This window comes from Hyla sarda, chromosome 5, assembly GCF_029499605.1.
Source record: "Hyla sarda isolate aHylSar1 chromosome 5, aHylSar1.hap1, whole genome shotgun sequence".
In the NCBI taxonomy this organism is placed as follows: Eukaryota; Metazoa; Chordata; class Amphibia; order Anura; family Hylidae; genus Hyla; species Hyla sarda.
Genome location: NC_079193.1, coordinates 234598822 through 234626347, shown reverse-complemented (window position 1 = coordinate 234626347; position 27526 = coordinate 234598822). Strand labels below are relative to the sequence as shown.

General features: G+C 44.9%; 2 protein-coding genes and 1 long non-coding RNA gene across 3 annotated transcripts in view; 1 reads left to right on the top strand and 2 right to left on the bottom strand.

Moving 5' to 3' along the window:
* Positions 1–707: 707 nt before the first annotated feature.
* Positions 708–20238, bottom strand: ACOT13 (acyl-CoA thioesterase 13). Its single transcript, XM_056521312.1, has 3 exons — positions 19968–20238; positions 13753–13937; positions 708–983 (listed from the first exon to the last, which is right to left on the bottom strand). The coding sequence occupies exons 1-3, from the start codon at positions 20049–20051 to the stop codon at positions 827–829; spliced, it is 426 nt and encodes a 141-aa protein (XP_056377287.1). The 5' UTR covers positions 20052–20238; the 3' UTR covers positions 708–826.
* A 207-nt stretch (positions 20239–20445) lies between these two features.
* Positions 20446–27526, top strand: part of TDP2 (tyrosyl-DNA phosphodiesterase 2) — a 44287-nt gene continuing 37206 nt past the window's right edge. The window contains exons 1-3 of the mRNA XM_056521311.1: positions 20446–20639; positions 25771–25889; positions 26194–26370. Of these exons, the coding sequence (XP_056377286.1) occupies positions 20484–20639; positions 25771–25889; positions 26194–26370 (452 nt within the window). The 5' untranslated portion in view covers positions 20446–20483. The remainder of the gene's footprint in view (positions 20640–25770; positions 25890–26193; positions 26371–27526) is intronic.
* LOC130273876 (uncharacterized) overlaps positions 25089–27526 on the bottom strand; it is a 56283-nt gene continuing 53845 nt past the window's right edge. Inside the window, exon 3 of the long non-coding RNA XR_008844156.1 lies at positions 25089–25640. This is a non-coding gene — a long non-coding RNA (uncharacterized LOC130273876). The remainder of the gene's footprint in view (positions 25641–27526) is intronic.

Below are 27526 nucleotides of genomic sequence, written 5' to 3'. Positions count from 1 at the left end.
ATGGAAGCAGTCAGTGACTACATCTACAGGAGGAAAAGAGCAGCGTTATGAGGAGACTAGGCTTCTCTGCAAGCAGGACCCTCACGCAGGGAGGTGTGGCTGTGAAGCCAGAAATCACGTGGGGGGTTTAAACACCACAGGGGGAGATTTATCAAAACCTGTCCAGAGGGAAAGTTGCTGAGTTGCCCGTAGCAGCCTGTAAAAAATGAAAGACGCAATCTGATTGGTTGCTATGGGCAACTTTTCATCTGCACAGGTTTTGATTAGAGATGAAGTTACAGTGATTTGATTTGTCAGGAACCTTGTGGCTCGGTGGTTGCTGACTTTAGCCTGCATAAATTAGTTCAGCTTTCAGGTGCTCCGGTGGCTGGAAAAGGTGGATACAGTCCTAGGAGACTCCTAGGACTAATTTATGCAGGCTAAAGTCAGCAACTGCCGAGCCACGAGTTTCGTGATGAATCGAATCACTGTAACTTCGCTCATCTCTAGTTTTGATAAATCTCCCCCGTGGTGTTTGTCTTCCAGGAGGGCGGGGGCTAGTCTCATTGAGGGGTTTAAACAAAGACAAGCAGGATCTGAGAAGGACGTCTTTCTCTCACTCCCTGCATGTGAATGATATTTAGACAAAAATGTTGATAGGAGGGAAAGGATGGGCTATGGGTTTTGGTCCCCGAAGTAACTCTTTAACAAAGTACATAAAGACAGTGTTTGTTTTTTCCTTTAATAGAAACTATAAGATTGTAAGGAACCAAACTTTTACAGGAGAACAACTTCTCATATAACATTTTTTTCCCATCAAGTCCTTCCATAAACGAAGCTCAAAGCTCTAACTTCCAAGATGTTTTGTGTGTCTTCCTTGTGCTATTAGTTTCCCAGTCTCTTTGTTAAGCAGATCTACAGTTGCAAATGCAAGCGTTCTTCCTTGCTTCAAAACTTGCGCAGTGATGAGAACAGATTCTCCAATTTTGGCAGCATTCATATACCTTAAAGAAAGCAGCAGACATTTTAGAGATTTTTTTTTTTTTTTTTTTTAAAGTAATTTCAAGAAAACTGGTTAACCCATTAAGCACACAGCCCATTTTGGCCTTTCACTTTTGCGTTTTCGTTTTTTCCCTCGTCTTTTAAGAGCAATAACTTATATTTTTCCATCCACACGCCTATATGAGGGCTTGACTTTCGTGCAACCAGTTGTACTTTGTAAAGACACCTTTTATTTACTATAAAATGTAGGGAAAAACCAAACAAAAAAAATATATATTTGGGGGAAATTGAAATATTGCAATTTTTAGGGGTTTCTTTTTTTTATGCAGTGTCTCTTACAGTAAAACTGAGATGTTATCCTAATGCTAAGCATCAGTTAGCACACAGCACTGTACATTTATGGTGCTGCATTCTGTGATCACCGTGTCTCTGGACGCGGTGATCAGGCCAGGATGGCTGCTGTTAACTAACAACAGCCATCCCGGCATATCGCCCAGGATTCGTCGGTCAATTCAGACTGTGCGGTGGACAGCAGAGGGCTCCTGTGTGGCAGCGATCCCCGAGTATGCTTCTAGGGTTGCAAAACTACAACTCCCAGCATGCCCAGACAGCCTTTGGCGCTCTGGGCATACCTTGAGTTGTAGCAACATCTGGGAGGTCCAAAGTTTGGCGCTCTGGGCATACCTTCAGTTTTGCAACATCTGGAGGTCCAAAGTTTGGAGACCACTTTGCAGTGGTCTCCAAACTATGCCCTTCCAGATGTTGCAAAAGTACAACTTTCAGCATGCCGAGACTGTCCAGTCATGCTGGGAGTTGTAGTTCTGCAACATCTAGAAGGACACAGTTTAGAGACCACTATGTTTCCCAAACCGTGTGCCTCCAGTTGTTGCAAAACTACAACTTCCAGCATGCCCGGGCAGCCAAAGTGCATGCTGGGAGTTATAGTTCTACAACATCTGGCCCTTCAGCAAGTCTGGGTATGCTTGCAGTTGAAGTTTTGCAACATCTGGAAGACCACAATTTGGAGACCACTACACAGTGGTCTCCAAACTGTTCTCCAGTTGTTGTATAACTACAACTCCCAGCATGCACTTTGGCTGTCTGGGCATGCTGGAAGTTGTAGTTTTGCAAAAACTGGAGGCACACTGTTTGGGAAACACTGTCTATTTTCTAACGTAGTATTTCCCAACCCGTGTGTACATCTACCAGCATGCACTGACAGACCATACATGCTGGAAGTTGTGGTTTTGCAACAGCTGTAGGTTTGCCCCCCCCCCCCCCCCATGTGAATGAACAGGGTACAGTCACACAGCGGGGGTTTACAGCGAGCTTCCCACTTTAAGTTTAAGATACAGCAAATTTTCCGCTGCAGCTCAAACTCTCTGTGAACCCGCCTGTGTGAGTGTACCCTAAAAACACTACAAGTGCACACACACAAAAATAAAAAAAACAAAACAAAAACACAACACAAGTATAAACAAACACTACATTATCTATCTATATATCTATATCCATACACACACACACACACACACACACACACACACACACACACATATACAGTGGTCCCTCAACATACAATGGCGATTCATTCCAAAGGAGCCATCGTTTGTCGAATCCATCGTATGTTGAGGGATTCGTGCAACGTAAAGTATAGGAGGCTGTACTCCCCTGTCCCCGCCGCTCTGGTCCTCCGCAAGGCCTTACTGGGCCTACGTAGCAACGTCATTACGCCGCTGCGTACGCCGTTCCTATTGGATGACGGGACGGCATGCGCAGCAGCGTATTGATGTCACCGGAGAGGGCTGAGAAGACACCGGAGGACCAGCGCTGGACCCGAAGGGCACGCCAGAGCATCGTGGAGGGGTAAGTAATACTTACCGCACCACACGGGGAACATTAAGCTGCTATCCGGCAGCAGCTTAAGCATTTTGCGCTGCCGGATAGCACTTAATGTGATGGCCCTGACATAAAAAAGCATCGTATGTCGATGCTGACATCGACATGCGATGACCTCCCAGTATTGCCAGTCTTTGACTGTCCGGCATGTTGAGAGGTTTGCAACAGCTGGAGGCACCCTGTTTGGGGAACAGTGCCATTGGGTATTTTTGGTGGAGGGTCCTCCCGTATGAAAATCCCTAATTTAGGCCTCAAATGCGCATGGAGCTCTCTTACTTCGGAGCTCTGTCGTATTTCAAGGCAACAGTTTAGTGCCACATATGGGGTATTTCCGTACTCGGGAGAAATTGTGCTACACATTTTGGAGGGCTTTTTCTCCTTTTACCCCTTATGAAAAGGTTGGGGTCTACACCAGCATGTAAGTGTAAAAAAAAAAATTTTCTAACAATAACATGCTGGTGTGCTGGTGTTGCCCCATACTTTTCGTTTTCATAAGAGGTAAAAAGGGAAGAGGAAAAAAAAATAAAAATAAACCACACATCAAGCGATCGGTCCACCCATTGAAGCAGACAGGCTTCCTGCCATCAGCTGACTAGCGAGTCATGTCTCAGCCGCATTGCAAGCTGGGAAAAATCTGAGACAACAGTCATTTTGTATGCTGATAAAAATAAATATTGGAGTGAAAATCACAGAAGAATTGTGAGAAAACCGTCACACACACAGGTACAGACACTATATTATGAACTACACTAACTTTACAGCCCCTGTAGCATAGTCAAATAAATAAAAAAAAATCCTGAAATACCCCTTTAAAGTTGGACATGAACATGAAAAATTCGATTTCTTTCACTAAAATGCTGCATTTACTCCAAAGTTTTAATTTTCACAAAGGATAATAGGAAAAAAGCCGCCCAAAATTTGTAACCACATTGTTTCTGAGTAAGGAAATACCCCATATTGTGGATGTAAAGTGCTCTGCAGGCGCACTACAGGGCTCAGAAGAGAAGGAGCACCGTTGGGATTTTGTAGAGAATTTGGCTAGAATTGAAGGTCATGTTCGTTTACAAAGCCCCCATGATGCCAGAACAGTGGACCCCCACATTCGGAAACTACACCCCTCACGTAATGTAACAAGGGGTGCAGTGAGCATTTACACCCCACAGGTGTCTGACTGATTTTTTGGCCAACTGAACCAGCATATAGTCTCACAAGGGGTCTGAGGATCTCATCTCGGTACCTAATGGCAGTCAGACTACCTCTGGCAAGCACGTGGAGGGTTGTGCGCCCCCCCCAAAAAATGCCACCCTACACCATTGCTGACCCACCGCCAAACCGCTCATGCTGGAGGATGTTGCAGGCAGCAGAACGTTCTCCACGGCGTCTCCAGACTGTCACATGTGCTCAGTGTGAACCTGCTTTTATCTGTGAAGAGCACAGGGCGCCAGTGGAAAATTTGCCAATCTTGGTGTTCTCTGGCAAATGCCAAACGTCCGGCTGTAAGCACAAACCCACCTGTGAACGTTGGGCCCTCATACCACCCTCATGGAGTCTATTTCTGACCGTTTGAGTGAACACCTGCACATTTGTGGCCTGCTGGAGGTCATTTTGCAGGGCTTTGGCAGTGCTCCTCCTTGCACAAAGGCGGAGGTAGCGGTCCTGCTGCTGGGTTGTTGCCCTCCTACAGCCTCCTCCACGTCTCCTGATGTACTGGCCTGTCTCCTGGTAGCGCCTCCCTGCTCTGGACACTACACTGACAGACACAGCAAACCTTCTTTCCACAGCTTGCATTGATGTGCCATCCTGGATGAGCTGCACTACCTGAGCCACTTGTGTAGGTTATAGACTTAGTCTCATGCTACCACTAGAGTGAAAGAACCGCCAGCATTCAAAAGTGACCAAAAAAATCAGCCAGGAAACATAGGAACCGAGAAGTTGTCTGTGGTCACCACCTGCAGAACCACTCCTTTATTGGGGTGTCTTGCTAATTGCTTATAATTTCACCTGTTGTCTGTTCCATTTGCAGAACAGCATGTGAAATTGATTGTCAATCAGTGTTGCTTCCTGAGTGGACAGTGTGATTTCACAGAAGTGTCATTGACTTGGGAGTTACATTGTGTTTAAGTGTTCCCTTTATTTTTTTTGAGCAGTGTATGTCATGATGCGCTGAATACCCGGCAGTCAGGGCATACAAATATGTCCATTGTCCTCAAGGGGGTGAAATATCAGAGCAACAACAACTTGATCTCCACAGTCTGCTTCTTAGGTTACACCCTTGTGGTGGCTCAAGAGGTATATATACATATACACACATATATACATACATACATATACATATACATATATATATACACATATACACACATACACACACCTTTGTGTGCTGCTGTCTTCTGGAGAATATATATATTCTCCAGAAGACAGCAGCACACAAAGGTATTCGTGTCAAAAAGGTGGAAGTTTATTCCATTAATCCAGTGAACAAAATGCGAGCAACGTTTCTGTGACCTCACGTCACGTGAGCTTGATAACGGTGACGTGAGGTCACAGAAACGTTGCTCGCATTTTGTTCACTGGATTAATGGAATAAACTTCCACCTTTTTGACACGAATACCTTTGTGTGCTGCTGTCTTCTGGATTTTTATGTTAGCGGATCTCCTGACCCGGGTTCCCACACAGCTTGCACCTTATTTCTACTTTGTCTCACTTTTTGGTTGTGCTGCTCTCCTGGATAGATATATATATGGAATTATTCCTACCATTGCTTTGGTTATCACAAACCCTTCATTATGGCAGCATACTAGGAGGATGTTCCCTTATCACTATAGGGACAGGAAACTGAGGTTTAACCTGTTCAGGCCCCAGGGCGTACGGGTACGTCCTGACACCCTGGTACTTAAGGGCCCAGGACGTACCTGTACGCCCGTGGGAACCGGGGTGGGATGACTGCTGATATCAGCAGGCACCCCGCGCAAATGCCCAGGGGGGGTCATCGGATCCCCCCCCCGCATGTCTGCGATCGCGGCAAGTCGCAAGTGAATTCACACTTGCGGTTTGCGCGATTCCGGGTCATTCCGGGTCTATGGTGGACGGAATATAAGGGGGATCGCGGTTGTCCAAGACACAGACGATCCCCCTGGAGGGATAGGAGTGAGATGGCAGGGGTGCCACCCCTCCTATTGGTCATATAGACGCAACGACCAATAGCAGATCGGGGACAGGTGGGGGGGGGGGGGGGGTGTTACTTTCGGATTCCCCGTTCTGCACACCCACAATAGGCGGGGCAACCAACAGGGACCCACGCCAAAGGCCACCTACTGATCTGCGGAGCCTCCGGGCGACGGTGATCGGCAAGTGGCGATGTCGTGCGGCTGGCTCCCTGGATCCTACGGAAGACTGCGAGTTGCTAGCAACATCTGGAGGGCTACAGTCTGAGACCACTATACAGTGGTCTCTATACTGTAGCCCTCCAGATGTTGTAAGACTGCAACTACCAGAATGCCCAGACAGCTGTTTGGGCATGCTGGGAGTTGTCATTTTGCAACAGCTGGAGGTCTACAATTTAGAGACCACTGCACAGTGATCTCTAAACTGTAGCCCTCTAGATCTTGCAAAACTACAACTCCTAGCATGCCCACATAGTTTGCTGTCTGTGCATGCTGGGATTTGTAGTTTTGCAACATCTGGAGGGCCACAGTTTGGAGATCACTGTGCACTAGTCTCTAAATTGTAGACCTCCAGATGTTGTAAAACTGCAAATCCCAGCATGCCCAAACAGCAAACAGCTGTCTCGGCATGCTGGGAGTTGTAGTTGCGTACCTCCAGCTGTAGCATAACTACATCTCCCAGCATGCCCTTCGGCGATCAGTACATGCTGGGAGTTGTGGTTTTGCAACAGCTGGAGACACACTGGTTGGAAAATACTGAGTTAGGTAACAGAACCTAACTGAAGGTTTTCCAACCAGTGTGCCTCCAGCTGTTGCAAAAGTACAACTCCCGGCATGCACGGTCTGTCAGTACATGCTGGGAGTTGTAATTTTGAAACAGCTGGAGGTTTGCCCCCCCCATGTGAATGTACAGGGTGCTTTCACACGGGCAGGTTTACAGTAAGTTTCCTGCTTGAAGTTTGAGCTGTGGCAAATTTTTCTCCGCAGTGCAAACTCCTAGCGGTAAACTCACCATAACCCGCCAGTGCGAATGTACCCTAAAAACAGTACACTACCACATAATAAAGAGTAGAACACTACATATACACCCCCTTACACTGTCTCCCCCCCCCCCCCCCCCCCCCCAATAAAAATGAAAAAAAATTATTTATGGCAGCGTTTCCAAAACGGAGCCTCCAGCTGTTGCAAAACAACAACTCCCAGCGTTTCCGGACAGCCACTGACTGTCAAGGTATGCTGGGAGTTTAGCAACAGCTGGAGGCACCCTGTTTGGGAATCACTGGCGTAAAATACCCCTATGCAATCCCTATGTAGTCCTCAAATGCGCATGGCGCTCTCTCACTTCAGAGCCCTGTCGTATTTCAAGGCAACAGTTTAGGGCCACATATGGGGTATCTCCGTACTCGGGAGAAATTGCACTACAAATTTTGGGGAACTTTTTCTCCTTTTACCCCTTATGAAAAGCAAAAGTTGGGGACTACACCAGCCTGTTAGTGTAAAAATGTTTTTTTTTTTTTTTTCACTAACATGCTGGTGTTGCCCCATACTTTGTTTTCACAAGCAGTAAAAGCCAAAAAAGACCCCCAAAATTTGTAACACAATTTCTCCCGAATACGGAAATACCCCATATGTGGACATAAAAAGCTCTGCGGGCGCACAATAAGGCTTAGGAGTGAGAGTGCACTATGTACATTTGAGGCCAAAATTGGTGATTTGCACAGGGGTGGCTGATTTTACAGCGGTTCTGACAAACGCAAAAAAATAAATACCCACATGTGACCCCATTTTGGAAACTACACCCCTCACAGAACGTAACAAGGGGTATAGCTAGCCTTAACACCCCACAGGTGTTTGACGAATTTTCATTGAATGGGAAAATGAAAAAATAAAAAAAATTCACTAAAATGCTGGTGTTTCCTAAATTTTTCATTTTCACAAGGGAAAATAGGAAGAAAAAAAAAAATTGTAACCGCATTTCTTCTGAGAACATACCCCATGTGTGGATGTAAAGTGCTCTGCGGGCGAACTACAATGCTCAGAAGAGAAGGAGCGCCATTGGGATTTTGAAGAGCAAATTTGTCCGGAATTGAAGGCCACGTGTGTTTACAAAGCCCCCCATAGTGCCAGAACAATGGACCCCCCTCCCCACTTGTGACCCCATTTTGGAAACTACACCGCTCAGGTAATGTAATAAGGGGTACAGTGAGCATTTACGCCCCACAGGTGTCTGACAGATTTTTGGAACAGTGATCCGTGAAAATGAAAAATGTAATTTTTCATTTGCACAGCCCACTGTTCCAAAGATCAGTCAAATGCCACTGGGGTGTAAATACTCACTGCACCCCTTATTAAATTCTGTGAGGGGTGTAGTTTCCAAAATTTATTTGAGGGAAAACTAGCATTTTAGTGGGAAAAAAAAAAAATCCATTTACACATCCAACTTTAACGAAAAGTCGTCAAACACCTGTAGGGTGTTAAGGCTCACTGGACCCCTTGTTATGTGCCTTGAGGGGTGTAGTTTCCAAAATAGTATGCCATGTGTGTGTTTTTGCTGTTCTGGCACCATAGGGGCTTCCTAAATGTGACATACCCCCCCCAAAAACCATTTCAGAAAAAAAATCACTCTCCAAAATCCCATTGTCGCTCCTACCCTTCTACTGCGCCCGCCGAACACTTGACATACACATGAGGTATTTTCTTACTTGAGAGAATTTGGGTTACACATTTTATGGAGATTTCTCTCCTTTTACCCCTTGTAAAAATTCAATAACTGGGTCTACAAGAACATGCCAGTGTAAAAAATGAAGATTTAGAATTTTCTCCTTCAATTTGCTGCTATTCCTGTGAAACACCTAAAGGGTTAACAAACCTTTTGAATGTCATTTTGAATACTTTGAGGGGTGCAGTTTTTATAATGGGGTCATTTATGGGGTATTTCTAATATGAAAGCCCATCAAATCCCCTTCAAAACTGAACTGGTCCCTGAAAAATTTCGATTTTGATTTTTTTTTTTTTTAATTGGAAAATTGCTGCTCTACTTTGAAGCCCTCTGATGTCTTCCAAAAGAAAAACATGTCAACTTTATGATGCAAACATAAAGTAGACATATTGTATATGTGAATCAATATATAATTTATTTGGAATATTCATTTTCCTTATTAGCAGAGAGCTTCAAAGTTTAAAAAAATGCAACATTTTCAATTTTTTCATCAAATTTCGAATTTTTCACCAATAAAATGATGCAAGTATCGACAAAATTTTACCACTAACAAAGTAGAATATGTCACGAAAAAACAATCTCGGAATTAGAAAGAAAGGTAAAAGCATCCCAGAGTTATTAATGCTTAAAGGCCAGATGTGCAAAAAAAATGGCCAGGTCCTACAGTGAAAATTGGCTGGGTCCTTAAGGGGTTAAAAAGGCCCCTCTACAACCTCACCCAGTGCTTTCCAAATTACTACAAGGCCACTAACATTTTTGGGGAGAGAATCATGGTGGTGCAGTAATGAAAGATTCACTGAAACCAATTTAACAGTAGGAATAATACTAATAATACAGTGACCCCCCGACCTACGATGGCCCCGACATGATCAAATCGACATACGATGGCCTCTCAGAGGCCATCGCATGTCGATGTCAGCATCGACATACGATGCTTTTTTTATGTCGGGGCCATCGCATTAACGGCTATCCGACAGCGCAAAATGCTTAAGCTGCTACCAGATAGCAGCTTAATGTTCCCTGTGTGGTGCGGTAAGTATTACTTACCCCTCCACGATGCTACTGGGTGCCCTCTGGGTCCAGCGCTGGTCCTCCGGTGTCTTCTCGGCCCTCTCCGATGACGTCAATACGCTGCTGCGCACGTCATCCAATAGGAATGGCGTATGCAGCGGCATAATGACGTCGCTACGCAGGCCCAGTAAGGCCTTGCGGAAGACAGAAGAGGACCGGAGAAGACAGAAGAGGACCGGAGAAGACCAGGAGAGCCCAGCGGAGGCCCGGTGTCACCATCGGAACCGGCGGGGACACCATCGCGAGCGGCGGGGACAGGTGAGTACAGCTTCCTATACTTTACATTGTCGAATCCATCGTATGTTGAGGGATTCGTGCAAACGATGGCTCGTTTGGAACGAATTACCATCGTATGTTGAGGGACCACTGTAATACTAATAATATATATTTTTTAAATCAAAATCATCCCTCTTTCACGACAGCACCATGAAAGAAGTGATACCAGATAAGGGAGGAATTACTACCTGTAAGACTTAAAGGGGTACTCCGCTCCTACACATTTTATCCCCGATCCTTTGAATGTCCGATTGCGGAGGGTCCTAACGCTAGGAACCCCTGCAATCTTCTGCACGCCACCCCGGCATTCTGAACTTTTCATTCCGAAAGCTGGGTTCAGGGCCGTGGTGCCACGCCTCCTCCACTCATGTCTATGGGAGGGGGCGTGATGGCACAAGAGGGCGTGGTGGGACATCACGACCATGGCCCCGAACCCAGCAGCGGGACCTCCACGATCAGACATCTTATCCCCTAGCTTTTAAATAGGGGATACAATGTCAAGGGATGGCGTAACCCTTTAACACCCAAATGCGCGGTCTCGATTGGCCATCTGACCTATTTTTCTTTTCTAAAGCCTGACTGATCAGTTACTCAGGAATTTGATGTAAAGTGACCCCTCCCCCCAAGTCAATTTTATGATTTAGAGGAGGAGTGAGAGGGATTGTAATTGGGGTTAAAGAAGCACTCATTTTTCAGTTTTTTTTATTTTTTAACTATATCATGCACACTCACCATCACTAATCCTACAGCACCATTTTTCTCCTAAGCTGCATTCATGTGTTATTACTCTAATTTGTGGACTACAAGATGACATCACCTACCAGATTCCTCCTACTAGCTCCCAGACCCCTCCCCATCCATTCCAGCTCCATCTGAGATCAGGATTAGAGATGAGCGAATTTACAGTAAATTTGATTCGTCACGAACTTCTCGGCTCGGCAGTTGATGACTTATCCTGCGTAAATTAGTTCAGCCTTCAGGTGCTCCGGTGGGCTGGAAAAGGTGGATACATTCCTAGGAAAGAGTCTCCTAGGACTGTATCCACCTTTTCCAGCCCACCGGAGCACCTGAAAGCTGAACTAATTTACGCAGGATAAGTCATCAACTGCCGAGCCGAGAAGTTCGTGACGAATCGAATTTACTGCAAGTTCGCTCATCTCTAATCAGGATATATAGTAGTTTCTTGCTGCGTTTTAGCTTGTTTTTTTTTGCTGTGATTTTCCTCAAATCATGGAATAAATATGATAAACATGTGTAATGAAAAATGAATATTCAACATGAGAACACTGCCTAAATAAGTCAAATCTTCACAAAACACGTAATTTTTTTTTTTACTATTACCCCCCTTGGGGTAACTCCAGCACCCAGACTTCCCTGTGCCCTTATAATCTCTGTCAGGCTGTTTTTTTTTTTTTGTTTAGTTTTTTTCTCTAAAAAAGGGCTGAACAAATATTCTATATTCCTTTGATTTTAAGTTTGACCCTGGGATAGCTTTCCGTGGATAGGACATGCATTGTTAAACACTAGAGTACACCTTTAAATGCAATTTTATTTGAAGATTTTGCAAGAAGAATAAATATGTTCAGTCTCTTACCAAAATTTGGATTCACAATGGCAATTTCCGCTATGATTTTCTGTGGTGTGAATACTCCCATGGAAATTAATTATTTTTTATTTTTTTTTAAATCAACTGATGCCAGAAAGTGAAACAGATTTGTAAATTACTTCTATTAAAAAATCTTAATCTTTTCAGTACTTTTTAGGGGCTGTATACTACAGAGGAAATGGTTTTCTTTTTGGATTTCTCTTGTGTCACGACCACAGTGCTCTCTGCTGACCTCTGCTGCCCATTTTAGGAACTGTCCAGAGCAGCATAGGTTTGCTATGGGGATTTTCTCCTGCACTGGACAGTTCCTAAAATGGACAGCAGAGGTCAGCAGAGAGCACCGTGGTCGTGACATAAGAGAAATCCCAAAAAAATAAATAATATTTCCTCTGTAGTATACAGCCGCTAAAAAGTACTGGAAGGATTAAGATTTTTTAATAGAAGCAATTTACAAATCTGTCCATAGCGTATTAACTAGGACAAGTCTTCTAAAGATAGAGGTACATTTAACAACTTTAACTACCTGAACATACATTTTTGGGATTTCATCCCATATCTTCGAGTCCTCAGGGCTAAATGAAAGTAAATTTTTAATCTCTCTGCTAGCCTTTTTCTGCATCAGCCCATTCAAAAATTAATTAATTTAAGTTGGAATTAATTGTACTCCCTTCTTTTTAACCCTAAAAGGTAGGTTCACATGGCATAATGACTTAAGAAAATTTCTTCACAGCCATTCCGCAGACAGCAGGCAGAACAGGACCACTCGGAAATATGCCATCTCCATAGATGGCAATGCATTTCCAAGCAGATCCTGCAGAGCCTGGAATTTCTGCGATAGATGTTTCCGTTGTGTACACGGTGCAGTAGAATCCCATCAAAAACAATGGCTCTGCTGCAAGGAAATTTCCAAGAGGAATTTTTCTACCGGTTTCCCCTCTTCCACAATTTTACTGTGTGAACAAGGCCATAGACCTCCAAACACTTTGTCCTAAATTGACTTTGCTTAAACAACCTCCTCAATATTCATAGTATTGCGGAAGGCCGATAAAGGGTCAGCATTACCGAAATCAAAATAACATTTAAGCTTTTCTTCTCATTCCCCCTCCTCTAGTTCTAGAGCAGATGAAATCCTATTACCTGAGGTGGCATCTGAGTCTGAGGAGAAATCCAAGTTGGTCCTAGGGCATTTAGGTGGTATAGCGCTAGGATCTGGCACCACCAAGGAAGCATTTCCTCCTTACTAATAGAACTGATATCCTAAATAAGGGATGAGCGTTCCTCATTCGCAATCATACGAATGCATGCATTACAGAGTAACACTCCTTTGAGGGGGTATAGCACAATGCACTTAGCCCTTACTTAGGTCTTCTGGGGTGTCTTTCTCTCCCTAAAAGAGATGCGATAGTGAGAGACCACATAAGTACTAGAGGACTAGTCAGATAGTGATTGGATGGACATTCTCCATACTCACAGAAATTGTAGTCTTTTGAGTCTCTGCAGGTTAAGTTTGTAGGACTGCTGTATCCATGCTGATGGGGTAACAGCGTTCGAGCAGTCTGCTACCCAATGGGCAGGACGGAAAGTGACATCTGTGCCCCCAAACTTCTGGTGTTGGAGGCTTATCCTTGAAGATACCTAGGGCCGTTGCAAAGACCTCTCCCCACGGAATGGGCTGGCACTTTTCCCCAAAGAGGAGTACTGGCTAAAGAGGGCATCTGGCTGGAGGAAGAAGACAGAGGCCCTGATTGACCATCCCTCCAGGTACCTGCAGTACGCTCTTCTGTGCACCCTCTCTGATCCATCCCTGTAGGGACAGGAAACACTGTGGCGAAGTTGTGGAAGGGCCTTTTTAAACCTCATTTTCCTGTCTCTACTATACTTTTACCATTGTGTTGTCATAGGGGGACGCTATGGAAAAAATTTGAGAAAACGTTAAGTGTTTTTTTTTTTTTGCTGTTCAATCATTTGTATGCAGTTTTTGTGGCACGTTCTTCTTGTGAGCTAAACTCAAAATACACAAAGCAACCATACTTACGTTATATTCATATCGACACTAACTCCTGGGGCTCCCCTTTCTGTGTTCATTATGGCAACAGTGGAAACCATGTCAACCAAAGTAGCTGTAAAACCGCCATGCATCGTGCCGCCACGATTTGTGTGCTCTTCATCAACTTTTAGCTCACAAACAACTTTCCCAGGACTTGCAGACACGAACTGAAGCTGGGGACATATAGAAGAAGCACAATATATTTTATTCACAAGACTGGTGTCCTGCTGTATGTCATCATGTCCTACTCTTAGGCTGGGTTTAACATTCCTTTTTAAAACAAGCATATGAGGCTATGGCTTGAAAACTGGGGCCTAAGGCTGGCGTCCCACACCAGTTTTTTTTTTTTTTTTTTTTTTAAGTGGGCACTGTCAGATTCAAATACTTTTTATATGTTGTACATCTTGGCAAAACATTAACCTTTCTAATATACTTCATAAGAAATGTTTATTTCCTCTTTCTATAGAAATCATGGTTCATAAAAAAAAAAAAAAAAAAACACCCCATAGCATCTAGAACATAATCCTGTCTGCTTTAGCTTGGATAAAGAGATGATGCTGCAGGCAAAGGCATAGACAAAGTGACATTGCCATTGAGCTTCCAGCAAAAAAAATAAAAAAAAATAAAAATAAAAATAAAAAAAGGCATACCTATATGCTTTCAATGTATATTTTAAATTAGTGCTGGGCGGTATGAATGCATTTTGCCCATACCACAATACCGGTTGGGCCCATCCCCCCCCTCAAATTAGTGAATTATCGCCGCAGCGCGCTGTCCCCACATCAGGGAACTAATCATATGTGACCCGCTGTACTGCTTTTCTTCCGCCCCCCAATGAATTATCAGCTGCGCTGTCCCAACATCATGTCACCCGCAAACGCTCCTCTGCTCATCCTCCTATGAGTTGCGGGCCACCGGCGCTAGAAATCTGTACCGTACTACAAATAAGTTGTCCGGGCTGCAAAAATAAACTAACTCACCTGCCGACGTTCCCCATTACCGACCTCACGGTCCCTCCGCTGTGGTCCTGGGGATGGGAACGTTACAGAGCCGTCAGCCTATCACCGGCCGCAGCAATGTCCCGCCTCGGCCGCTGTTAGGCTGAGCCCACTGTCATGTAAGGAGCAGGCCGGCATCATACATGTCAGTGCGCTCAGCCTATCACCGGCCACAGCGATGTCCTGCCCCGGCTGATGATGGTGGCTCTGTGACTTTCCCGTCCCAAGGAAACAGCAAGAGGACCGCAGCGCAGGACAGTGAAGACGGTACTAGAGCAACGGGGGAACTAGGCAGGTTAGTTAAAGTTTATTTTTTTGCAGCCCGGGAAACGTTATTTGTAGTAAAGTACAGATTTCTATCGCCAGCCGCGATAGGGGGGGGGGGGGGGGGGGGATTGGAAATACCGTTAAATGGGCACTGTCATGAAGTACAAAAATTGATATGTTGTAGTACTTAAGTACTACAACATATCTCTAATATACTTTAATTAAAAAAATTGATTTTAAACAAGTTTAAAATCCCTTTTAAATTCGGCCACTAGGGGTCGCCCTCCTAGTGGCCGAATGCATTCGGCAGTGACGTCACTACTGAATTGAAGACTGGCAATGAGTCGAAATTCAGCCACTGTGGTGCTCGCTCCCGCCTGTCAAACAGGCGAGAGTGAGCACGCTGATAGCTGGGGCTGCGCGCATTGGCCAGCTCCACTGGCCTCACGCACGGCCCCGCCCGCCCCCTTTACCCTGTCCCTGTGCCCACTAGTGTCACATGTGCCCCCCGCAAGCGCTACCATCACCACTAGCGGGGTCCCTGTGCCCACTAGCGGTGTCACAAGAATGCCGAGCGCGGCTCTGTTCCCCGTCCCTGTCAGGGTACGGGAACAGATTTATAAGCCTTGCGCGCAGCTAACGTAGTACTGCGCATGCGCAGTACTACGCAAATAGCGTAGGGCTAACGCCAGGCTCCTAGCGCTGCCTATGTTAGCCCTATGCTATTTGCGTAGTGCTGCGCCTGCGCAGTACTACGTTAGCCGCGCGCGAGCCTTTTAAATCTATTCCCGTATCCTGAGACTCTCAGGGTACGGGAATAGATTTAAAAGCCTCGTGCGCGGCTAACGTAGTACTGCGCAGGCGCAGCACTACGCAAATAGTGTAGGGCTAACATAGGAAGCGCTAGGAGCCTGGCGTTAGCCCTACGCTATTTGCGTAGTACTGCGCATGCACAGTACTACGTTAGCTGCGAGCGAGGCTTTTAAATCTGTTCCCGTACCCTGACAGCTGACAGGGACGGGGAACAGAGCCGCACTCGGCATTCTTGTGACACTGCTAGTGGGCACAGGGACCCCGCTAGCGGTGATGGTAGCGCTCGCAGGAGGCATTCTTGTGACACTATGACATTAGACAATAGGGTGCCTCCAGCTGTTTCACAACTACAATTCTCAGCATGGCCTGACAGCTAATAGCAATCATGGCATGCTGGGAGTTGTAGTTGGGAAAAAGCGGGAGGCAACCTATTAGATAAATAAAACACTCATGCATAGACTATGTGAGGGCGGAAGCAAGCGCCCAGCAAGGCATCAGTGACTGCTGTGAAGCGCTGCTTCCTGCCCTGCTTTATAGAACAGATTTAGAAGTACTAAATCTGCTCTATTAAAGCGATCAAAACATTTTTTTGAAGCCAGGTAGGGGGTTAGGGCTAGATTACTACTAGGTAGGGACACATTAAATTATATAGTACTTGGTGGGAGCTACCCTTTAAGTACCGTGGAACCGCCATCACTTACAAAAATACTGTGATACACATTTTTGCTCATACCGCCCAGCTCTATTTTTAATACACTTCTGGCTTTGACTCAGGTACATTTTAAATGGCCATTTCAGTTTCTGTCTTATCCTACAAAAAAAAAAATAAAAACTATTTGTTACTCAGTACCTAATCCGAATGTACATTTAAAATGTGTGTGTCTAGCACCTATATTTCTCACAAGCACCTTCTGTCACTCAATTGCTTGTTTTGTCATTCTGTGCTTTGGAGGGGTTGTGTCCTCACTCCGCATGACTCTTCCTCCCTGAGTCTGCTGGGTCTCTTCATCTACAGTAATCACTGCAGGTTGCTTTGTAACCCCCTCCTCTGTCTGCATGCTGCAGTCTGATAGGACAGGACAGGAGAGAGCACAGAGGAGTGCTAATCCCATCAGTGTTCCAAAAAAATTAAAAAAAAAAAAAAAAAACTGCCTCGTTCAACAGAACCTCCAACACAGATGTGATCGAGGCCTAAACAGTCAGGCTTTGTTCACATATGGTTTGACATTTTTTAACATTGAAATGGCCAGGTTAAAGGGGTACTCTGAACCTAAGACAGCTTATCGCGCTGCTAGGGACCCCCACAATCTCATGCAGCACCCACCTGTGTCTGCTGCCCAGAGCGATGATCGCTCCGTGTCTGAAGGGTCAAGACTACGGGGCAGGAGTATCGTGACGTCAACTCCGCCCCCCAGCCTTTGGATAGGGGATAAGATGTCTTTAAAGGGGTACTCCACTGGAAAAATTCCCCCCCCCCCCCCTTTTTTTTTTTTTTTTAATCAACTGATGCCAGAAAGTTAATCAGATTAGAAAGTTACCATTTGAAAATCTTAAACCTTCCACTACTTAGCTGCTGTATGCTCCATATGAAGTTCTTTTCTTTTTGAATTTCCTGTCTGACTGTCCAGAGCAGGAGCAAATCCCCATAGCAAACCTACCCTGCTCTGGACAGTTCCTGACATGGACAGAGGTGTCAGCAGAGAGCACTGTGGCCAGACAGAAAAGAAATTCAAAAAGAAAATAACTTACTCTGTAGTATACAGCAGCTGATAAGTACTGCAAGGATTCAGATTTTTAAATAGAAGAAATTTACAAATCTGTTTAACTTTCTGGCATCAGTTGATGTTTTCCAGTGGAGAACCCCTTTAGGACCAATGACGTACCGGTACGTCCTGGGTCCTTTCCCTTTCTATAAGGTGGGGCATCATAGCGGGTAGGGCCCGGCCAGGACCAGTGGCTAATAGCGCGTGGCAGTGCCGCGCTTTATTAACCCTTTAGTTCAAAGTTAAACGCTGCATCTAAATTGAAAGTAAACCAATGCCGGTTAGCTCAGGGAGCTGTTCGGGATCGCCGCGGTGAAATCGAGAACAACTGTAGGACAGCAGGAGGGTCCCCTTACCTGCCTCCTGTTGTCCGATCGCCGAATGACTGTTCAATGCCTGAGATCCAGGCATGAGCAATCAAGCGGCAGAATCATTGAATCATTGTTTCCTTTGAGAAACCATTGAACAATGTAAAAGATTAGTGTGTGCAGTGTTATAGCCCCCTATGGGAACTAGAACATTGCAGAAAAAAAAAGTGAAGATCATTTAACCCCTCCCCTAATATAAGTTTGAATCACCCCCCTTTTCCCATTTAAAAAAAGAAAAAGAAAAGTGTAAATAAATATAAACATATATGGTATCGCCACGTGCAGAAATGTCCAAATGATAAAAATATATCGTTAATTAAACCGCACGGCCAATGGCGTACGCGCAAAAAAATTCCAAAGTCCAAAATTGTTTATTTTTGCTCACTTTTTATATATTATAAATAAATGAATAAAAAGCAATCAAAAAGTCAGTTCAATACAAAAATGGTACCACTAAAAACTTCAGCTCATGGCGCATAAAATGAGCCCTCATAGCGCCCCGTAAGCAAAAAAAATAAAAAAAGTTTAGGGGTCAGAAGATCAATTTTAAAACGTATAAATTTTCCTGCATGTAGTTATGATTTTTTTCTCATTAGCACGACAAAAAAATCAAACCTATATAAGTAGGATATCATTTTAACCCCTTAAGGACACATGACGTACTGGAACGTCAGGTGTCCGTGGCCCCGCGTCATAGCGGGTCGGGCCCGGCCTCTAACAACGGCCGGGACCCGTAGCTAATAGCGCGCGGCATTGATCGCGGTGCCGCGCACTATTAACCCTTTAAGTTGAACGCCTCGTTTAATGTGAAACCATGCCGGTTAGCTCAGGGAGCTGTTCGGGATAGCAGTGGCAAAATCGCGGCATCCCGAACAGCTTACAGGACAGCAGGAGGGCCCCTACCTGCCTCCTCGCTGTTCGATCGCCGAATGACTGCTCAGTGCCTGAGATCCAGGCATGAGCAGTCAAGCGGCAGAATCATCGATCAGTGGTTTCCTATGAGAAACCAGTGATCAATGTAAAAGATCAGTGTGTGCAGTGTTATAGGTCCCTATGGGAGCTATAACACTGCAAAAAAAAAGTGAAAAAAAAAGTGAATAAAGATCATTTAACCCCTTCCCTATTAAAAGTTTGAATCACCCCCTTTTGCCATAAAAAAAAAAAAAAAAAAAAGTGTAAATAAAAACAAACATATATGGTATCGCCACGTGCGGAAATGTCCGAATTATAAAAATATATCGTTAATTAAACCACACGGTCAATGGCGTACGCGCAAAAAAACTTCCAAAGTCCAAAATAGTGCATTTTGTCACTTTTTATATCATGAAAAAAATTAATAAAAAGCGATCAATAAGTCCTATCAATGCAAAAATTGTACCGTACGGCGCAAAAAATGAGCCCTCATACCGCCCCATACACGGAAAAATAAAAAAGTTATAGGGGTCAGAAGATGACAATTTTAAACGTATTAAACAAACTACGACAAAATCAAACCTATATAAGTAGGGTATCATTTTAACCGTATGGACCTACAGAATAAAGATAAGGTGTCATTTTTACCGAAATATGTACTACGTAGAAACAGAAGCCCCCAAAAGTTACAACACTGCGTTTTTTTCCCAATTTTGTCTCACAATGATTTTTTTTCCCGTTTCACCATAGATTTTTGGGCAAAATGACTGACTTCATTACAAATTAGAATTGGTGGCGCAAAAAATAAGCAATCATATGGATTTTTAGGTGCAAAATTGAAAGCGTTATGATTTTTTAAGGTAAGGAGGAAAAAATTAAAATGCAAAAACGGTAAAACCCCGGGTCCTTAAGGGGTTAATGAATTTTTCCCAATGAGCTCCAAAAGTGACATGTGGGGGTGGGGCCAGTTTAAGCCAATCAGCTTTTAGTTCTTTTTCTTTCCAGCCAGAGTTATGTGGCTAGTTGCTATTGGTAACGCCCACTTGGACCCCACACCTGAGGTCGGAACACGCGCTTCATACCTTGCTGAGTACTCGGTCAAATCCATGCCCTTCTCCCAGCGCCTTGAACAGCGTCCGCAGTGTACTGGCTGACAACGCGCTCATGGCTAGTCAGAAGAGTCATACAGTGCGGGTCACCTCCAAGTGAAGTTATGCGCTGACAAGCCACGCCTTCACCGCAGGCCCGCCCCCTATACCGGGTGGATTTGAGTAACTGACAGTAGTAGCAGATGTAGAGACACGGGACACAAACGGAACTACTTCACCGGCTAACGGTGCGCAGCAATACAAAAGTAATGCAAAGAAAAACTTCATATAACGAGCTGCTTCTACTTTTACTTCCGTCTTCCACCCTGGAACGCATCACATGATATACACTTTAACTAGTGATTGGTTGTTAATTCATACATCTTTCTCGCGATAATCTTAGGGCGCGAACTCGTAACCAATGAAAGAAGCGCTGCGTGCAGACGAGATTGGCAGGTAACTCCCAGGTGGGCGGAGCTTAGTGAGCGCGACTTGTGAGCCCATCATGTGATGGAGCTGTCCGGGGCCGCGGGGATGCAGTCACTGGAGGGGGATGAGGCGCTGAGAGCGGAGAGGGAGCGGACATGTGCCGAGTTCTCCAGCATTGCGGGCTGTGACCTGGCCGTGGCGCAGTGTTACCTGGCTGAAAATGACTGGGAGCTGGAAGTATGAATTTGTATACAGGAAAAGGTTATCGTGATATAGATGTAGCAGAGCCGCACTGGTTGTCCTGACCATGTTGTGCTGGGCAGTGTTTTCCAAACAGTGTATCTCCAGCTGTTGCACAACTACAACTCCCAGCATGCACGGACAGCCTTTGGCTGGGAGTTGTAGTTGAGACAGACTATTCGGAAAACCCTATATTAGGGATTACTGCAGTTCTGTAGTTTAGGCCCCTTTCACACTATAAAGTTGTTCTGTTAAAAGACCCGTTATAAACATCCGTTAGAAAAGCTTTAAAACGGATTTTAAATGGCCCTTACAGCATCACGTTAAAGTCTATGGGATTTTTGGATTATCCGTTATGACCCGTTATAGCCCGTCATGAAGAACGGACGTTATTTGTGACGGAAGAAATAACGGCACATGCTCAAATTTTTCTTCCGTCACAAGAAACGGGTAAATTAACGGCTATTTTTAACATTGAAGTCTATGGCAAACGGATGAGCCTTTATGTAATCCGTTTGCACCTGGTTTATAATATCCGTTATTACTTCTGAGCATGCTCAGAAGAGGTGACATCAGCAGACTCCTGCAGTGCTGAGGGACTGCTACTACTCCCATCATGGAACAGACTCTCTTCCATGATGGGAGTAGTAGTTCCCTAGCTGCGGGAGTCTGCAGACAGCTGGGGAGGCTACATTAGTGTTTGTACTACTACCCCCATCATGGAACAGAGTCTGGCACCGCAAAAGCTGCTGCAGTTCATTGATTTAAAGCACCCGCATTATCTGCATCGGTTAGATCGCGATACCGATAACTTAGAAAATCGTGAATATCGGCCAATCCGATAATCGGTCGATCCCTAGCTTCTATATATCTTGCCCCCTGCTGCGCTACATAAGTCTTGCTCCCCACAGCGCATTTACATAGTTCCCCCCCCCTGCAGCGCATATATATTTTTCCCCCCCACAGCGCATTTATATATATTTGCCCTTCAGCGCAAATGTATATTCCCCCCCCCCCCCCCCCCCGCAGCGCATATATATTTTCCCCCCACAGCGCTATCATAAGCCCCTGGTAGCGTTATCAATGAAAAGTATTCTATTAGCAGTGCATCGGGCCAGGAAGCCGGTTGGCCCGATGCGCTGCTGAAAGAATACTTGTCTTTCATAGCGCTGCAGCTGCAAATGTACATAAAAGCACTGTGGGGGCCAGATAACGCTATATGTCTGGCCCCCACAGTGTTTCTGTAATCAAATGCCTTTGCAGCGCTATGAATGAAAAGTATTCTAATAGCGGCGCACCTGGCCGGGACGCCAGCCAGCTTCATGCACTGTTGTTGGGGTGCGTTCACACTGCGGAATTCCCCAAGCGGAATTCCGCGGTGTGAACTTAACATTAGTGTGAATGGGTCTCCGAGACGCACTGAAGTTTAAAACCCCCCCCCGGGAGCCCTGAACGGCTCATCCGTATTGGCCATTCAGAGTCCTGGCAGGGAATTTAAAAATGAAAGTAGAATACATTGTACATCGCAGGGGAGTGGAGGATGCTACCCGCTCCCGTTTAATAACGTCTATTTGCATCGGGTGTCAGAAGTGAGACCTGGTGCAATCAATCCCTCATCCCCTGTACTACAACCCCCATCATGGAACACAGTCTGTTCCATGATGAGGGTAGTAGAACAAACACTAATGTATCCTCCCCAGCCACTGGCAGACTCCTGCAGCCGTGGAACTACTACAAGTCTGTTCCATGATGGGAGTAGAAGTAGTCCCGGCTCTGGGAGTCTGTAGGCAGAGGTGTTAAAACGGCCGTACATGATGGATGTTATAACGGGTCTTAACAGAAGAATATGGCCGTTATTTTGACAGACGTTATTCAGCCGTTAGCATCCGTTATTTCATCTGTTATTATACATCCGTTTTTACACAGAAAACAAATATTTAATAACAGATGAATACTCAGTGTGAAAGGAGCCTTATTAAAGATAGCTTTATGCTGAGAAGCATCAGTGTTGGCCAACCAGGGTGACTCCAGCTGCTGCAAAACTACAACTCCCAGCATGCCCAGACACTTGGCTAAATGTCTGTCTTTATATTCTTCATACAAGTCCCTTTTTCTCAGTAACACTATCACAGAAAAAATGATACAAAAAAATAACAAAATGTCTCACTAAGGAGACACAGAGAGTGAGGAGAATAGGCTAGCAAAATATGGCTCCAAAGCGAATCCTCAACAATCACAAAATTGTAAATTCCAATACCACAAAGTATGATAATGTTTGTAGACATAACATATTTCTAACAATTCCCAACGTAATATGAGGTTCATCAGGGGAGAAAAGGTAGGAAATACACATGAATAAGCATATAAAAGGTAATAAAAGGTATGGCTTAAAGGAGTAGTCCAGTGGTGACTCAGTGGTTTACAACTTATCCCCTATCTTAAGGATAGGGGATAAGTTGCAGATCGCGGGGGGTCCGACCCCTGGGGCCCCCCGCGATCTCCTGTACGGAGCCCCGAAAGCCCGCGGGAAGGGGGCGTGTCGACCTCCGCACGAAGCGGCGGCTGACACGCCCCCTCAATACAACTCTATGGCAGAGCCGAAGCGCTGCCTTCGGCAATCTCCGGCTCTGCCATTGAGATGTATTGAGGGGGCGTGTCAGCCACCGCCTTGTGCGGGGGTCGACACCCGCTATCTCGGCGGAGAGCCGGGGCCCCGTACAGAGAGATCGCGGGGGGCCCCAGCGGTCGGACCCCCCGCGATCTCAAACTTATCCCCTATCCTTAGGATAGGGGATAAGTTTTTCACCACTGGACTACCCCTTTAAATAACTGCCATAAAATACATTGATACATAGATCCAATGGGGACCACTCACTCAGACCCATAGGTCCAATGAGGTCCACTCACTCAGACGCAGAATGGAGGCCTATCCCCCCTGTGGCGGCAGCAGCCACGGAGGGGATAGGCCTCCATCCTGCACTCCCCTCATCTCATGCTTTATCATCATTGGGCCTGAGTGAGTGGTCCTCATTGGACCTATGTGCCAACATATTTTATGGCAGTCATTATTTAAGCCATACCTTTTTATTGATTACCTCTTGGTGCATTTATGCTTATGTGTATTTCCTACCTTTGCTCCCCTGATGAAACTCATATTGCTCAATGAATCTTTGTTAGAGGGGGGAAATGCGTCGGGGGGGGGGGTGCCTATGAATATGTTATATCTACAAAGACTATCATACTTTGTGGTGTAGGAATTTACAATTTTGTGATTGTTGATGGTTCGTATTGGGGCAGTATTTAATTATCCTATTCTCCTCACTCTGTCTCCTTAGTAAGACATTTTTTTTTACGTTTTTGGATCATTGAGGACAATTTATTTTATCTAATTTAATTAAAGTTAGGTTTTTAAGAGCTAACATTACACTTGCTGTGAAAATCCTCGCTCAGTAAGCTTGTGCACAAAGTGTGTTCATCATGTGGTCAGACCAACATGTTATAGTTAGACTGGATTACGATACTAAATTTGTTTCAAATGTTTTACTAACTGGAAAAAATGCAAAACTTTTTTGTAATGTTTTTAGTTATTTAATTTTTACACCCCTATAACTTATTTTTATTTATAAAAATTTTTTGTATACCAAGCTGTACGAGGGCTAATTTTCTGGCCCTTCATGGGTCGCAAAGGGCTTAAACACTGTAAATCAATAGCTAAAATCCACAGAGGATGACTCTCTCCTGACCTTCCCATACACAATAAAGGCATGGCATGGCCAAAAGTTCATGTTTCCTGTATGGGATGTGTTGCAGTGTCTTATCTCTCTTAGAACAATAGGGTTGGGTGATAAAAACCCAACATGCCCAACCTTTCTTTCACCTGAGGCCAAAACACACTTAAAGGGGTACTCCTCCTCTAGACATCTTATCCCCTAACCAATGGATAGGGGATAAGATGTCAGATCACCAGGGTCCTGCTGCTGGGGACCCCGGGGATCGCTGCTGCAGCGCCCCGCTATCATTACTGCACAGAGTGAGATCGCTCTGCACGTAATGACGGGCAATACAGGGGCCGGAGCATCGTTATGTCACGGCTCCGCCCCTCGTGACATCATGGCCCGCCCCGGTCAATACAAGTCTATGGGAGGGGTCATGGCGGTCGTCACGCCCCCTGCCATAGACTTGCATTAAGGGGACGGGCCGTGAGGCCATGAGGGGCGGAGCCATGACGTCACGCTGCTCTGGCCCCTGTATCGCCCGTCATTACGCACAGAGCGAACCCGCTCTGTGCAGTAATGATGGCGGGGTGCTGCAGCAGTGATCCCCGGGGTCCCCAGCAGCAAGACCGCGGCGATCTGACATCTTATCCCCTATCCTTTGGATAGGGGATAAGATGCCAGGGGCGGAGTACCCCTTTAAGACAGTTGGCGGACTCAGACTAAAGTTGAAGGAATCTGACTTTGGCAAAGTGTCTGGATACCTTTATTGTCTGAAAAGCAACTGTTGAAATTTTTTGTCTAATAGTCGGGTGCATGATTGTTTGCTCAGGAAAGATCTTTTGTCCTGTATCTCTTGTGAAATAATATTCTCTAAATATTCCCAGAAAGATCATCCTTCACCTGCTGTGATAGATCATATATCGCCAGCCTGAACAACTGTAAAGGGTCCCATACAAAAGTTTGCTAAATCAAATGGTGTAAAGTGTATGGTGGTCTCCTGACGCCCCACTTCCCCAACAGTTGTCAGTGAACAAAAGAGTTGGTTGCGCATGTTGGGTTTTTACTTACTGTTCTGGGAATGGTGAGCATGCACCATAGCAGTTTGGCTGCAACTTATTCTTGCCTATAGAGGATACATACCATGCCAGACGTTCATATGTATGGGTAGGGCGAGAGAGAGAGAACCATTTGCTGGACGAACAGTCGGACGATAGTTAGTGTATGGCTACTTTAACATGGTAGTTGTGCTGTTGATATGCCATCCATACTCATTGGTTAAACCCTTAAAGAAAACGAAGTACCATATTTTTCATGAAAAATACACAATTTTCTTTAGCAGCTTCTATATATATATATGTGTGTGTGTGTATATAATATATGTATATATATGTATTTATCTTATCCACTTGCAGAGGGCGATTAACTCTTACTTTGAACCAGGAGTGGAGTGTCCTTCAAACAAAGAGACTTTAACTACTTTGATAAATACACCAGACTCAGAAGCCATGCCTGCAACATCATCAGATACCTGGTAAGGGGATCACTGGCAGAGGCTGGAAATATACAGCTTTTTGTGTTTAAAAAAAAAAAAAAAAAAAAAAAATCAATAACTTATATATAATTTTATATCTATATCTGAATGGAACACATACTGTAGTCATTCTTTCCAATCTAATGGTAAGCACCAAGCAGGCATTTGGTTAGTGCACCTAACTTTTTCTTTAGGTGTCCAAAGTAGTTATTTTTGCCAGGCACAAGTGGAGCATGGCCTCTGGGTTCTTCTGTATCTTGTTCATTTACTGCTCATAATCTAATGGTGATTGTATTCTTATCAGCATTGACTTGACAGATGATACTCCAGTTATTATAAAGAAAGCGCCTGTTGCTGACATTTCTCCTACACTGAACCAAGAAGATGAAAGCCACGTTACACTCCTAACCTGGAATATTGATGGAATTGACCAAGCCAACCTTCCGGAACGGGCTCGGGGTGTTTGTTCTTATTTGGCACTGTAAGTCTATTGTGTCTGTGTATTTTATAAATGTGTTATTGTTTTAATAGTGTTGTGGTAAGAGAGCCACCTATAGACCAATCACACCTAATTCACATGGTTGATGCTATCTAATAGTGATATATCGCTAAGATATAACATTACTTTAATGTCCAGCAGAATCCCATTGACAACAATGGGACTCTACTGCACTGCAATTCCCATAATGTGATCCTATCCTTAAAACTAAATGTAACATATCCAAGCCTTGAAGCCAGGCTGGTTAGAAGTAATTAAAGGGGTATTCAGCACTTGCAAAACAGAGCTGATTTCTTCAAAAACAGCACCACAAGTTGTTTGGTATTACAGCTTCATTCCATTGAAGTGAATGGAGCAAAGTTGTAATACCACACACAACCTGCAGTCTTTAGAAAGAAATTAAACCCGTTTTTCTGTTGCTGGATAACCCCTCTAACCTCTGAAGGACGCAGGGCGTACCTGTACGTCCTGCGCCTGCTCCCACGATATAATGCAGGGTCACGCGGTGACCCCGCGTCATATCGGGTCAGTCCCGGCAGCTAACAGTAGACGGGACCCGGGGCTAATACCACATGCGGCAATCAAAGTTGATCGCCGCGTCTAAAGTAAAAAAAAAAAAGGATTCGAGTAGAATACAGACATAGCGCACATCTACAATCTTGTATAATGATCTGATTGCTTCTCAGCACAATATCAAAAACTAACAGGTTGTTAGTATACATTTTTGATCAAAAAGTACAAGCCCACTCGCCAAGTCAAGGCCACCTATTCAGAGTGGGTTTGAGAGGCATCGGGGCCGCTCTGCCAGTGGGTCGCTCCCCCCCCCGTGGGCATCTGTGTCGCGGCGGTGGTGGTCGCCGCCCGGTGCTACGCCATTTTATGCTAGGGACGTTAGGGACCCACTCTGAATAGGTGGCCTTGACGTGGCGAGTGGGCTTGTACTTTTTGATCAAAAATGTATACTAACAACCTGTTAGTTTTTGATATTGTGCTGAGAAGCAATCGGATCATTATACAAGATTGTAGATGTGCGCTATGTCTGTTTTTCTACCCGAATTCATATTGTGATTTCTATCCTTTTTTTTTTTTTTTTTTTTTTTTTTTTTTTTTTGAACATGTGCTGCACTCTTCCCCACCC